Genomic DNA, 16,051 nt, shown 5'->3' with positions numbered 1-16,051 from the left:
ATAAGTTTTCGACTAATAACTCCAAAAGTTTTCGTTTTATCAAAACAACTTTACTTAACAAAAATGTACCTCTTAAAACAATAAACAAAACCGTTTCTTTTAGTTTTTTAAGACCAATAGTAATCGAGCTATACATTATTAAATGTTAGCTCTTCTTCGTCAAATGCTAAATACTGTAGTTTCAAAGTCAAAAGACGAGAAAAGTATGCATTTTTCGAGGATAACTTATCCAAACTAATTTAAAGCATTTTAAAATATCTATCTCCAGAAATAAAAATAAAGTCTTTAGCTTAAAAATTTAGTGACGTATATTGAAAAGAATGTTAGTCCCTACTTTTTTCAGCGAAAAAGTGATCCGAAGCAACCTCCTAATCACCACCTAATTAAAATTAGTCATTAACCTTATTTGGTCTTCTTTATTTTTATATTATTAATAGGTTCTAGAAGTTTGACCGGCTTAGAATGATTAGTTTTAAAAAAAATGGCATTAGAAGCGAATAACAAATTTTTGTGGTTTGGAAAAAAATGGCCTTTTCTTCAGAATAGAACGATTAGCATCAGAGATACGAAAAAATGTTTAAATATGAAATTGTAGCTAATTTAATTCTCAAGAAACTGGTTTGCAAAAATTTTTACTACAGCAAAATTGAGTGAGCTATTGATAATTAAAACTTGTAATAACATGCAAAAACCACCTTTACAAACTCTTTCAAAGTCACCTCTTTTTGCGACTGAGCATTTTAAAAAGAATTAATATTAATAGGCTTATAGACCTTATACAACCTTAGGCTGTTGCCTTAGGTTGTCTTAGGCAACCTACAAAATTCTTTTTTGCCAAACTTTCTAAGATAAAAAATAGAAAAGTTGCGGTTAAAAAATCAATATATTTTTTTGAAAAAAAAGGAGAAATCCAATTGGAAGCATAATAATGTAAGTTAGCGATGTTTTTAGTCATTGGCCTTATTCATTCTTCTTTATTTATGTATTATTAATAGATTCTAGAAGTTTGACTGGCTTAGAAAGATTAGTTTTTAAAAAAACTGGAGTTAAAAGCGACTAACGAATTTTTGTAGTTTGGTAAAAATGTCGATTTCTTCAGAATAGAAAGATTACCATCAGAGATACGAAAAAATGTTTAAATATGAAATTGTAGGTTATTTAATTCCCAAGAAATTGGTTTGAGAAAATTTTTTCTACGGCAAAAATTGAGTGAATCGTAAATTAGTATATTATTGAAAAACACTTATTTTTTCGATATAAAACTAACACTTTCAATAGGGAATAAATCGAAAACTATTCATTTTATTAAAAAAAATGTATAGAACGTTTTTTGCTTAGAATGAATGTTTTTATCAACTTTTGCGGTCAAAATATAATATAAAATTTCCACCCCCGGGATGGGGTGGCAACCACCCCCATAGTAAAAGCGCCTTTCGGCATCATATAGATTTTAATCCTTGGACTATCCACTACTGGTTCTCAAATTTTCAAGCAAATCGATCCATTCTGTAAAAATTGCGAGGTGAAAAGCTTCAGTTCCTGGACTATTATTATGATACGACGATAGTACCAGTTGAAATATTAATTAAATTCGAATTATTCTTCAATGAGTGACATTTTAGTTTGGTTTCCTTACTAATTATTACCAGATTATGACCAGCTTCAGATATTTAATAGCCGCCCAGTTCTACAATCACCCTGTATATATTCTTACATTACTTAGTTTTTCCAACGATTTAGTCTTTTCAACATATATCTTAAAGGATTGATTCTAAGCGATAAATAAGGCAATCTATTGTAACAAAATTAATATACTTTTTTTATTGCAGCCATTATCAATTACTTTCGAATCTACGCGAGGAGGTCAAACTCGTCTTCCCGAAATTTATACGTCCACCGTTTTTGATATTTTCGATCAGCCAAGTCAGAAGATAGTAGTTGATTACAAATTCACACCAGAAGTCGCCAATGACAATTCCCACGCCGTGGTTTACAATTATCTATTGTGTAAGAGCGTTGGTCTAGGTATTAATATCGAAGCTACTGAAGAAATAAGAGTCGACAGAAAAGCAATTTCTGGAGTCTATTGGTCAAGAATAAAATACGTGGTTGGAAGTTCCAACTACGACAATCTGATCTCCGTTAAAGGCAATAGACAAGGATCAGAAGTTATCCTCAGATTATTAAATATTGACTTCCTGAAGATCGAAAACAAATATCAACTGTCTAATGATGATATAACTGTTGACACTGAACTCACCTCTTACGATAACCGACCTCTGGTTAGCCACTTGGAAGTTAAGAAATTCAAAACTATCTTGTTTACTCTCGGTCACAAAAGTAAGTATATATCAATATCTTTGTTAATTATGTATTAGTAATAGGTTGTTTAATAATTTTGCGGTTCGTTAAGAAGAACACAATTTTATGGTTTGAAATACACCTTATTATTCGGTATAGTCTTCCTGAATATCAGCACACTTGATGCTCCAAAAATTCATGGATTTTAGCCATTGTCAAAATGCTCATACAGTAAACTCTCCCTAGGACAGACAGTAGTCGTTCCGCATAAAGCGTCCGTTTAAAGGAGGTGTCCGTTGAAGAGAAAACAAATATGTTAACATAAAATTTAAAAAATTAAGTGCATGTACATAAGTACATATATATGTATGCAACTTCTAATACATTTTCTTAAATAATTTTACCAGAAACAGGAATATTTTTAGACCGCACTTTACAAAATCAATCGAAAACAATTATTTCTAGGTCTAATGCAGCATCCTAATCGACTTTTTCCTTCAAACTTAAAACTTCCGTTTTTGGTAGTCCCCATATTATTCATGTTGCAAAAAACACTTATAAAAATGAAATTAGGTCTATTGAATAATCTTAATGACATTTCGGTTAAAATTCTTAAATCCTTGTTCCAGTCAAAACAATAATATAATGAGTTCCTGGTGTCGCTTTTCTTTCATCGACAAACACATATATTAAATTTTTATTACTTAGTGTTGAAACGTGAACAGTATCTATCAAATATCACGTCTTAGACATCGGCTGTGTTGATCTGAAAAATGTATTATACACATTTCTATTGCGAAATATTTGAAAAAAAAATATTTTTTTTCATTTACTGTCCGCATATACGCCATATACCCTCATTTACTGTCCGCGTTTGTTGTTAAGAGTGTCCGTCTAAGGGAGTTAAAGGGTACAGGTTCATATATCACCGAATGATTTTTGTTTTAAAAATCGTCCGTATAGAGGAGGTGTCCGGCGAAGAAAGGTGTCTGCTAAGAGAGAGTTTACTGCATGACACGGTCCAGTCTTCGTTTTTGGGAATAACAACAGTAGTAGAGAGAATAATAACAGTAGTAGATTATTATTGTTAGGTATCGTTACATCAATTCGTGTTGTTTTTATTTATTTATTTAATTCAATAATAATTAGTATGAGATCTGGTTTATTGTGTGCCACTGGTTGGTCCGTAAGCACAATGTAGCTTGTAGTTGTCATTCTTATGGATACTACTAGGGAGACACTGATAATATGAGAGATGGTTGGTTTGGAGAGGTCTCAGATTATCAGCTCTCTCTTGATGAAGGATCGTTCCTGTTGAGTCTTTCCGTTTATTCTATTCAGTTGAAGCAAATGCCTGATAGTCCTCTAATAAATGTTGGATGATTTCTTGGGCTGAAATCAATATCGGCATTTGTTGTTTTAGACCTGAGGGTCCAATTTTTGGTTCTTTCAGTTTAACCCTCATCAGGCAAATGCCTGATAGCCCTCGATAAGATGTTGGATGGTTTCTTGGGCTAAAATCCATATCGGCATTTGTTGTTTTAGACCTGAGGGTCCAATTTCTGGTTCTTTCAGTTTAAGCGGTATATCATCTATATCTGGTCAAGTTGGATGTCTTAAGAAGCTTAAGTAAAAGTTCTTAAATTAGCAATATGTTTTTCTAATTTTTCACCTATATCGATAGGACCTCTTCTTTCTAGATACCGCGGTAATGTCGTCCTTTTTACTGCACTATGAGTATGATGGTTTTGTGTCTATGTGAGGTGTGTTTCTTCAATTATAAAGATCTGATCTAGGTCGTTTCGAGTGGAAGCCATTCATTTTAAATCATCCATTTACAACAGATGATCAAGCTTTACCACTTCTATTATTCTTTCGATTCATTATATTTGAACGGAAACGGAAGTCAAACAAACGTATAATTTAAAATGTTATTTTTTTAGATACACCAAAACAAAAACTCCAAATCAACAGCGGTTTCATCCCTGGTCAAGTCGCTGATGTTCGTGCTGACTACGTTACCGGCGGAGGAACTTTGAATCTATTCCACGCCACCCTAAAACTCGACGAAGCCAATTTCCTTAAACCAGACTACAACGTAAATGCAAAGGGAATTGAAAAAGTATTTACCCAAGGCAAAGAAGGAGTATCTCGTTTCGTTAACGGTCTCGAAAAAATCGAAGACGAAATCGAAAAAGACATCCGCAAAGAAGCTAGTCAACTCTCTGAATTGGCAAAGAAAGCAGCTCCCAATCTTCAAGCTGTAAGACAATACTATTCTACCGAACTGCAAAGAATCAAAAACGAAATTGTGCAGGATAAATCTTTACAAGAATTTGGAGAACTCATAAAAACAATATTCTTCTCTGTTAGCGAACTTGTAGGTAAGTTCAACAAATATAATATATTATAATATACAATTACTACTAACTTCAATGTTATCTTCGACAATGCATATCATATACACCTTTTTGAGCCTTTGCCTGTGCCAGGTTTTTTCTCTATGTTTCTTCTATTTTTCTTTGTTTGCTTTCCATAACTAGTATTTCGTCAGCTGCTTCTTTTATAATGTTTATGCACTCTTCCCCACACTTGTTTTATGTTTTTATATTTTAGTCTGTTTTATAATTTGTAGTTCATATATTCTTTATATTCTCTTTTTTTTTTTCGTATATTCTACAGTCCATCTACATTGTATTAGGGTAAAAAAACTCAAACTCTACACTCCGACTACTAAGAATTAACTTCATCGAGAACCCTTTATAAAAATCCTTTATAAAAGGTATATTTGTTAACATCTCTAAAAAGGGCTACATCACAGAACTAGTTTTCGATCGAATGACCGATCATCATCAGTGCTTACGTGATTCTAACATGCTATCCACAAAAATAGAAAAATATATGGGTTAAAACCCATTAAAATTGATCCGTCATGGAAACATAGATAAAATATGTGAACTTAAACATGGATGTACAAAATATCCCGTGTATTATGCTCCAGGTACCATGTGAGCCCAAAATTGACTTGTTCACATGTTGACTAGATGATGGCAAGTAGCATGCAGTTTTAGCAAGGAGCATGAATAACTTACATACACCTTTATTTTTTATTTTTTTCCTGCACACTAATCACTGTGGTTGGTTACTGTGATTGGTAAACTCTTGATAAACTGTAGAAAGCAGGAATCGATTTCCTACGATCCTCTTCTTCTTCTTCTTCAAGTGCCATCTTCGTTCCGAAGGTTGGCGATCATCAGGGCTATACATATTTTCGAAACTGCTGACCGAAACAATTCGTTGTTGCTACAGCTATACCATTCCCGTAGATTCTTTAGCCAGGAGTTTCGTCTTCTTCCTATGGACCTTTTTCCTGCTCTCTTCCCCTGCATAATTATTCGAAGCAGTTCATATCTTTCGCCTCTTGTAATGTGTCCCAAGTATTGCAGCTTTCGTTTTTTGATCGTAAATATGAATTCCATTTCTTTATTCATTCTTCTCAAGACCTCGACGTTTGTGACTCTCTCCGTCCATGATATTCTCAAGATTCTGCGATACATCCACAGTTCAAATGTCTCTTTTTGTTGCTAGCGATCCTCTGCTAGCAACATTTTCTGACCAAAGAAACGTATACGCTTGGTGATTGAAAAGGTTATAGAGACAGAAATTAAACGCCCAAAACTGGGCGTTTGGAAGTTGTCAACGTTTGTTGAAGGTCAAAACATAGATATATCGAGATCATGGTTAGTTTCAGTATTTATTTATGTTTATAACAAAAATTAGGAGAATCACGTTCAAACAATTTTTACAAGACAAAACACAACCTACGAAACACAAAGTAAATGGGAAATTAATTAATAGTAAAAGGGTATATGTACACTTGTACCCTTTCTATTCTAAAGAGACCTGCACTTTAATTTACACAATATTTTCTTCTCCATAAAAGATGGCGTAAAGAGTTACATATAAATACGAATCTCCTTACACTAATAAAATATTGTTTCTAGTTTATATGCATATCTCGATTTTGACGAAAAGTGTACTTATACCCTTTCTATTCTAATCCCGTCAATGTATGTCGACACAGAATGGGGAGTGTCTACTACTCCCATAAAAGAAAGTGTCTATTAAAAAATTAATTCTGGCAGAAGTCGAAATATTTTTAAGAAATTGAAATTAAATTTAACTACAAATCAAGCATGTTAAATAAATTGTAACAATTGTATCGTTCATGTTTAGAGCCTATTTTCTTCTTTATGTTTGAAACTCTGACCTTTACTCTACTTTCAACCAAGTCATGATCAGAATTCGCATTTGTTCCTCTCCTGGTGCGGACTTTAATTTATTTATTTGATTGTTGTCTTGAGTCTACAATAACAAAACTTATATAAGTCCGTCCGGATCATAAAAGTCCGTCGGGTGATGTCCAGGTGCTTTTGTGTATATATTGATCAAAATTATCACTATGTTATTTATTTTCATTGTTCCATTTAAATATTTATAGTCTCGAAATATATTTTAATATAATTATTTATTACAGAAACAATCTTCGTTAGAGTTTTTGAAGTACTAGAAGCTGTAACTCATGCCGTCCAAAGCGTTGTAGTGGCCTTCGTTGAATCATTCGAGAAACATATCGTACCAGCTCTTAAGGATCTCGTCGAAAAACTCTCCGGTATTGCTGGTGAAATCCTTAATACGTTGGTGGAAATTACTTCAAGTTATTTGGCCACAGTCAGCGAAATTATCGAGAAATACCAACCAGAAATCAAACAATTGACTGCTACATTCGGTGAATTGGGACAAGATGTTGCTAGGTTTATTCAGAAATCATACGAACAAGTTAGACGAATCTTCATTAACTTGTACAGAAGACTCGTTGAAGAACTTAGAGCTCTTCCAATATTTGAAGAGCTACGCGCACAATGGGATGATGTAAGTTGATAATAGTATATTATGCAACAAGTGCAGAAAGGTACTAATTTCTCACGAGTTTGAAAAGTAGCGGTACTAGCGCAAGCGAGTGCCGCAATTCAAACGAGTAAGAAATTACCTTTCTGCACGTGTTACACACTATACTTTTTCTATAACTACAGTTTTTGCTAAAAATAAAAATCACAATTTCCAAACGAATATTTATTATAATAATAGATTATAAATTTTAAACTGTATTTAATTAATACTAATCAATTTAAATTCCTTATACCTAAACAAATTACACAGAAATCAGTTAAAAAATGAATGCACTGCCTTAATTTGTCTGAATAGGGCTTTTCATTCACAGTCATTTGTTTCGAGCTTCTGTCATATGTCGTAAAATCCGTGCATATTAATATTATACACAGATTATACAACATATGGTAGAAGCTCGAAACAAATGACAATCGATGAAAAGCCCTATTTAATCTATTTTAAATAATTATTATAAAATAATGTCACATTTGACGTTGTATTTATGCAGACACAGATTTACACCATACCTACTTCATTCGACTTATCTTGCTGAGGTTGCTAAATCCTTATTGGTTAATTGATAAATGTTTATTAAGAATAAAATTGTAAAATAAAACAGTTTTAACATTCATAATTTAATTTCTATGCGATAATCAAGTATAATAACTGTCTTACAGGTAATATATTTATCTACACTTTAATCTTTAACCACAGATGTAAACAGAAGATATAAAGTTACTCAGAATGAGGTAGTCATTTGTAGGATACTAAATTTAAAGTTCAAAAATAATGTGTTAAATAGGGCTTTTCATCGATTGTCATCTGTTTCGAGCTTCTGTCATTGTATAATTTGTGTATAATATTAATGAACAAGGATTATACGACATATGACAGAAGCTCGAAACAAATAACTGTGAATGAAAAGCCCTATTAGAGAATTTTCCAGATTTCTCGGACATGAGATGTAGTTAAATCAGTTCTTTTTTGAAAGTACTATCAAATCTAATATCTCAAATAAAACAATTTCATCAAAACATTGACTTGTTATAATTATATTTTTTGTGGAATGTAATGGCACTGTGCAGAAAAGAACTTTCCGGCACAGAAACGTCACTTTTCTGCACACTAATGTCATATATCAAATACTGTGAGAAAATGTCAAGTTTCTTAACATGAAACTGTGCAGAAAAGTGTATTTTGAATAGTGGTTGTAGAAAAAATATTTTGCGTACCTACCTACTTTATTTACCTAAAATTGTAGCTACTTATTTCCCCTACTATCTACAGTTTTGCCAAATATCTGTTTAATTTTTCATTGATTTCGTGTTGAAATAGATTCATCTGTTTATTGTCTTTTTAAGAAGTAAAAGTAAGAGATGGATCTCCTGTTTTATTCAAATCTGTAGTGGGTACTTTATTCATATCTAGACTTCGAAAAAGCATTTGATAGAATAAGACACGACTTACTATTAGAACGTTTGCAAGAAGTCGTTTTAGCTGGAGAAGACATCAAATTACTAAAAAACTTGAACTGGAACCAAAATGCCAGAGTTAGGATCGAAGGTTCCACACACGCATAAGTAGAAATTAGGAGGGGGAGTTAGACAAAGATGTGTTCTGTCACCCCTGCGGTTTAATTCTTACTCCGAGTTTCTATTTAAAGAGGCCTTGGAGGATACCAACGATGGAGTCAAGGTGAATGGCGTTAATATCAACAGCATCAAATACGCCGATGATACGGTGTTGATTGCGGATGCCGATTTGGGTCTACAACGACTCATCGACAAGACCAACTCGACCTGTGTGCAAATTGGTATGAAAATAAAAGTTAAAAAAACCAAAGTGATGTCAATCCGAAACCAAAACAAACCTCAACCTTGCACAATAAATGGGCACATTTTAGAACAGGTCAATTGATTTAAGTACCTGGGATGTCGGATCGACAGCAGCATAAATCTTGATCTAGAAATAACATCGCGAATATAACAGGCCAGAAAATCTTTCGAAAAAATTAAAAAAACTGTTTGTGATTCTCGAATAAAACTCGAAATTCGACTACGTTTGTCAAAATGCTACGTCTGGTCGACTCTTCTCTATGCAATTGAGACATGGACCCTTAAAACATATTGACATATAGTGGGATGAATATAGACTCTAGCCTGTCTTTAATAAGATCTTTAATAAAACACATGTTTAAAGTTAAAAAAACGTAAAAATAAATAAATACATTTAGTTCCCACAATTTAATATCCTTTTTATTTTAGTTTGTCAAGAACGGATTACCAAATGCTGATGGAATCGTAGGTGCACTAAAGGAAGTAGCTGCTACCATTAAAGATTTGGTACCTGGTGATCTCTTTGTTTCTAAGGAAGTCTATGAGTTCGTTGATATTCTTACTGATTATTTGGAAAAGGTGAGTGGAGAAATATGCAAATTACTATACTAACAATATTTACTAATATAACTATATTATGTCATAAATGTTCCAACTTTTTCTTATGAAGTTGAAAACCATATTTCTTACGAATTATGTTACTATTTATTGGTGATCATTTCTAACTCCTTTAAAATATGTTATGAAATATATCATGACGAAATAAATTCTGATTGTGATTGCGACATAATTCTGATTGTTTTGAGAGTATTGCGATGGTGAAAGTCCTACTAAAGAAGAGAGAATAGGTTGTTACCGGCAAAGAACCAGCAATTTAGAGAGATTTTAAGCAAGGGGAGATTCTTTACGATCTTTTTATGTCATATAGTTTTACAAATTTGATATTAAAAAACCTTTTCGTGAGAATAGAACTACCAAAATGCAGGTGTATGGTTCAAATTTTTTTTATGAGCATAAAATGCAATGAGTCCTATAAATGATATTAAGACTACATGTCTAGAATGTTTCCAAAGTATTTTGAGAGGTTTTATGTACTGGTAATTGGACGAAGTGGAATGTTTTCTTTATGCAGTTTGAGACGTACGTAAAGATATGGAGCAGTGCCATTGTGAGATATCAGTTTATTTTTTTTTAATTAAAATTAATTTTTTATTTGACATAATAATACTTGAGATGTTCCCTTTGAGAAACCCTCAATAATTCTGTTTGCATGGTGGGCTTCTCGATTAATTTTTTTTTAGAAAATTTGACGTTATACGTTCTTACGTACTTTTACTTATACAGTGCTAGTCAAAAGTCCGTACCCCCCTCGTATCTTTTGAACGGTTATAGCTATAATAGTGAAATTTGGAGGGAGGAAATAAACGGAGTAAGCTGCTTAACTAGTCATGACAGGTGACGTAACAGTGACAGATGACTTTACAGCGCCACTGTGACAGATAATTTTAAATGGGACCTTATATCAAGTGATACCTCGTTTGAAAGGTATTGAAAATACCTATTCAGTCATACTAATTTTGTTTGAGTTTAAGCTAATTTTGATGAATAAATAAAATAAATATAAAATTGTAGTTTCGCATTTAATTAAAAAAATTCAAAATTCCGCCTATGATTACTTGTCAAAAAGGTTGACGTTGACGTAAAAACTACTAGAGAATTGAAAAACTTCATATTTTTGACAAAAAAACCCATAGGCGGACATTTGAATTTTTATTAATTAAATGCGCAAGTACAATATTATATTTATTTAATTTTTTCACCAAAATCAAAATCAACTTAAACCCAAAAAAATTAGTATAACTGAATAGGTATTTTGACTACCTTTCAAATGAGGTATCACTTGCCATAAAGTCCCATTTAAAATTATCGGTCACAGTGGCTCTGTAACGTCATCTGTCACTATTACGCCACTTGTCATTAGTTAAGAAGCTTACCTCCGTTTATTTCCTCCCTCCAAATTTCACTATTATAGGTATAACCGATCAAAAGATACGAGGGGGGGTACGAGCCCTGTGTAGGAAATTTTACATACCTACTTTTATCACATACATATAGGAAAATAATCTTATAAGAATTTATTAAAATTATATTTTTTTTTGTAGAAAATCAAACAACAACCCGTAGATGACATCGCAGTTTTGAACAGACTTTTCACAGTTAGCGCCAATCTTGTTCAAAAGATTTTGACCTTGATAACATCTTCTACTGCTGATATTCAACAACCCCAAGTATCAATTTCTCTCGACTTCTTTAAGAAGCTGCCAAAATTGGTTGCTGTTAAGTTATCACCAATAAATTACATCCTACTTGAAGATCCTTCCAAGGAAATCCTTGATCTAGGCTTGTCCTTAGTCACGAAACCAAAAGAATGGTTGGCTCCATTCCAATGTAAGTATTGATAATCGTAAATAATATTTAAGTGATTAATAAAACATAGTATAACTGATTTTTGAAGAGAATACTTCTTATCGCTCGGTATGAAATTTTGGCGAGACTAAAATCGTATTTGCCGTCATTCAAAAATCGTGACGCGAGTGGTAAGCTTGCGGTAAACCGTCATATACATATCTGTACACTTATTTAACGTTAGTAAACTAAGTACAGCTCCCGAATTATCTATTGTTGAACTGGTTTCAGGGTGATTTTAAGATAAATCCAAAATTTTAAATTATTGACCGGCTTCGTGGTGGTTTTAACCCTACAGGGGTAGTTTGTTCAATTTTCTCAAAAAGATAGTGAGACACATATTTTTATGGTAAAACTAAGTATGGATACCGAATTTGATATAATTGACTGGGTTCGGAGTGGTTTCAACCCTTTAGGGGTTGATTTGTTCAGTTTTTCGAAAAAAATAGAGCGGTTCATGTTTTTATACTAAAACTAAATATAGTTTCCGAATTTTCAATTTTTTAGTGAATTTGGGGTAGTTTTAACCCTGTAGTGGTTGATTTGTTCAGTTTTTCCGAAAAATATAGTGTGGCAAATTTCTCTATGGTAAAATTAGATATAGATTCACAATTTTCTATTATTGACTGGGTTTGAATGGTTTCAACCATATAGGTGTTGATTAAATAAAACTAAATTAAATTAAAATTAAATTAAATTAAATCACATTAAATAAAATAAAATTAAATACAATAAAATTAAATTAAATCAAATTAAATCAAATTAAATCAAATTAAATCAAATAAATAAAACTAAATAAAATTAAATAAAATTAAATAAAATTAAATAAAACTAAATAAAATTAAATAAAATTAAATCAAAATAAAAAATAAACTGCATAATATAATTAGCGTCATTAATTTGATAAGTATTTCTTTGTTTGTAGTATTCGGAATGATTCTCCAGGCTCAGCACGTCTATACATTCGACGGAAAATACCTTAACTTCCAAGGAACTTGCAAATATCTTTTGGCAAGAGACGCTGTCAACGGCAACTTTACTGTCATTGGAAACAGCGCAAACGGACGTCTTAACACCATTTCTTTGAGCGACAAAGAAGATATTATCACTGTTAATGAACACGGACAAGTCATTCTTAACGGAGGTAAGTAAAATTTTCAATTTTAAATTCCAATGCAAATATTGTCTCCCAAACTAAGGCGATGTCTTACTCCTTTCCTTCGACCATGAGGATAGGATTTGTTTTGGAAATCGATCTTCGGGAATTTTTTGGACATGTTCTTAGCATATGTTAGTTGTTGGATACCAATATCCTCTACTAATGTATGATTGACATTCATGATTTCTCTTATTCTACTGTTAGTAAGTCCTTCCAATCTCGATTTCTCTGATGAAGGTCTCCAGAAATCCATTCCCGTTGCCTTACGTTTGTTACTATTTTATTGATTGATCCCAAAGCATACTACTTAGAAGGGATATTGCTTTTCTTCCCTGGTTGTTTCTTTCTTCTGTCGTATCGTCTACATTCCCTTCTTTTGTGATGATCATACCTAGGTACTTATATGTGTCGCAGTGTCTGATAATTTCTCCATCTTCCAATGCGAGGTCCTGCTGTACCCCACCGACATACATACAGGTATTCTGTTTTTTTTTATGTTTATTTCAAGCCCCAATTTTTTATATATTATAGTTAGTTATATATTCAATATCTTCATACTTTTGTGCAATTACTAGTTCATCGTCTGCAAATATAATAACGTGTATATAGTATTGTTGTTAAATGGCAATGGCTAATTTTGGAATTTGCATTTCTAAAGTTTTAGAGTTTGTTCGAGGTAAACTTTAAATAAATGTTGGTTTGGATCCAACTATAATCCCTTTTTTTTGAAATTTTTACTCTTGCCTTAGAATTAGCATACATTTGTTTCGTTGCTTGTATTAAACTCATGTTTATATTTGTTCTCTCCAATGCTTCCTATAGTTTGTTTTATTGGATACTGTCATATGCCTGTCTCAACCTGTGTAAAGCAGAATAAAATGGTCAATAGTTAATATACCTGCCCTGAATTCCCCTTGTTTTTCGGCTGCTATATTTTTGTATTCATTATGTCTGGTTGCATCAACAAATCTTAAGCTCTAGCTTATCCCAGTCCAGCTTATAGATAGGCCCGCTTTAAGTCTCACTTACGTTGCGCCATAATTTTCGATTCTTATCTAAGCACGTCTTAACTGAGACGAAGTTTAAGATACAATCCATTGTGGAAAGCTGAAAATTGATCTGACTCAATGGTGCAACGCGTATGTTTCATAAGCTGAGCTTAATGAGAGTCTTAAGCTTAAGATCTGTCGGTGCAACAAGGCAATAATCACTTTTCCGTATATTCTACTGAGTTTTACTCATCACCCGAGTAATACTAACTGATCATAACGATGCCTCCATAGTTGTCGCTGTCTTCCTTTCTGCCTTAGATATGAATGTTATCTTCCATTCTTCTGGTATTTCCGCTCAAACTTTTGAAAAGTTGGACTAAGCTTTCATATAACTTTACTGTGCGTATTTTATTAGTTCAGCAGGGATATTTCCTTTAGAAGGGATGATTATTGTTCATTTGTGTCTTTTTTATCTTTATCATTCTGCTGGGCTGGTTTTTTCTTTTACCACTTTTAGTACATGTTATAACCTAATATAATCAAAGTAAAATATATTTATATGTTACTTTGGTTACTAAACAATAAGAATCAAAACACGTTTAATGAACGTCCTTGAAACTATTTTATTGGTATAGTATAAGTAAGAAATAGAGTAGAACGGCCAGATTTGTAGGTTTTGGTAGTTCTGCTTTAAGCTATAGTGCCGCGGCTGGTTTTTTTCTGGTAATTAAATATGTAATTGAAAATATTTTATTTTTATTTAAGTATATACCGTTAAAGCAGGACATACTGTATGTGCTAAAATTAACTTTGGCCATTTTTTATTTGCATTTAAAAAGGGATTCTCTCTCTTACCGCATGCTTGCATTGGTAACTGATGTAGAATAGCTTTCGTAATTACCCTTGTTGCTGTTAGAATTATTGATACTATAAGAACTTAATAAAAACATATTTAAATTTAACATTAACTTAAGTTTGAGTTCAGTTTCTTTAAATTCATTAAAAAATGCAAATGCAAGCACTGCATTTGCTGCTCTATTTTATATTTTTTAAAAATACAAAACCTAAAACTGTTTTTACGAGTCTTACTTTATTCATCATTCAACTCGGATCTATCCACTGCTGGATATAGGTCTCCCTCAGTCTTCTCCATGCATTTCTGTCATGTGCTGTCTGCATCCAGTTTCTGTCGATCCGTTTGATGTCATCAGACCATCTGGTTGTTGGCGGACGACCTCTACTTCGATATGCTTTTTGTCTTGGTCTCCAGTGTATTATTCGCTGTGTCCATCTGTTATCCGACATTCTACCTATGTGTCCAGACCAGTTCCACTTTATGTTCTCCGTCTTATCTCCCTGTTCGTAATTCGATCCTGACGAGAAATGCCTAACATTGAGCGTTCCATGGCTCTTTGGGTAACACAAATTTTATTTCTTACTTTCTTGGTTATTGTTAAAGTTTCTGCACCAGAGGTAAGTACTGGCAACACACACTGATCAAAGACTTTTCTTTTGAGACCCATAGGCAGTTCTGACTTAAGGACATAGCTCAGCTTTCCGAATGCCACCCAAGTGAGTCCTATGCGGCGGCTTAGTTCGCACGTTTGATTATCTCTTCCTATGCGTATCTCATGCCCTAAGTACTTATAAGAGGTGGTTTCTTCAATAGGCATGCCATCTACTGAAATCTTTTCGCTTAACACAAGATTTGTCATGATTTGCGTTTTTGTATTGTTGATTTTTAATCCAACTTGTAAGGAGGCTAGGTATAGTTTCTCCAGTTTGTCAGCAAAAAGAACAATATCGTCAGCGAATCTCAAATGAGTAAGTATTTCTCCGTTGATATTAATTCCTTTTTCACCCAGATTTGCGTTCTTAAACATAATTATGCTCTAATAATGTTGTAAACAATTTTGGCGAAATTGTGTCTCCCTGTCGCACTTTCCGTTTTATTTTAAAAGCGTTGGTCTTTTTATCTGCCAGTTTCACGCTTGCTGTCGCATTTTGATAGATGTATTTAATTATGTTTTTATAGCGATGATCTATACGACACTCTGTTAAGGATTTTAACATTTTTTGATGACTTTTGGTGTCAAAAGCTTTTTCGTAGTCAACAAATATTAGGACTAATGGCTTGATACATTCAACACTCTTTTCTATTGTTCTTAATTACTTGTAAATAATCATTTGTGCCATATCCTGCTCTAAAACCTGCTTGCTCTTTTGGCTGATAGAAATCCAACTTACTTCCTAGTCTGTTGGTAATAACTCTTGTAAATAGCTTATATATTTGTGACAATAAGCTAATGGGTCGGTGGTTTCTAAGGTCGCTGATATCTCCCTTCTTG

The 16,051-nt window shown here is 32.8% G+C and overlaps 1 protein-coding gene across 2 annotated transcripts in view; it reads left to right on the top strand.

Annotated features, from left to right (window-relative positions):
• LOC114336812 (apolipophorins) overlaps positions 1-16,051 on the top strand; it is a 119,870-nt gene that overhangs the window by 67,553 nt on the left and 36,266 nt on the right. For both annotated transcript variants that reach the window (XM_028287192.2, XM_028287191.2), the window contains exons 14-19: positions 1,830-2,340; positions 4,245-4,685; positions 6,839-7,233; positions 9,516-9,665; positions 11,249-11,534; positions 12,478-12,696. In XM_028287192.2, coding sequence (XP_028142993.1) covers positions 1,830-2,340; positions 4,245-4,685; positions 6,839-7,233; positions 9,516-9,665; positions 11,249-11,534; positions 12,478-12,696 — 2,002 coding nt within the window. The remainder of the gene's footprint in view (positions 1-1,829; positions 2,341-4,244; positions 4,686-6,838; positions 7,234-9,515; positions 9,666-11,248; positions 11,535-12,477; positions 12,697-16,051) is intronic.

Source organism: Diabrotica virgifera, chromosome 7, assembly GCF_917563875.1.
Source record: "Diabrotica virgifera virgifera chromosome 7, PGI_DIABVI_V3a".
NCBI lineage: Eukaryota > Metazoa > Arthropoda > Insecta > Coleoptera > Chrysomelidae > Diabrotica > Diabrotica virgifera.
This window is presented reverse-complemented; position numbering and strand designations above follow the sequence as displayed.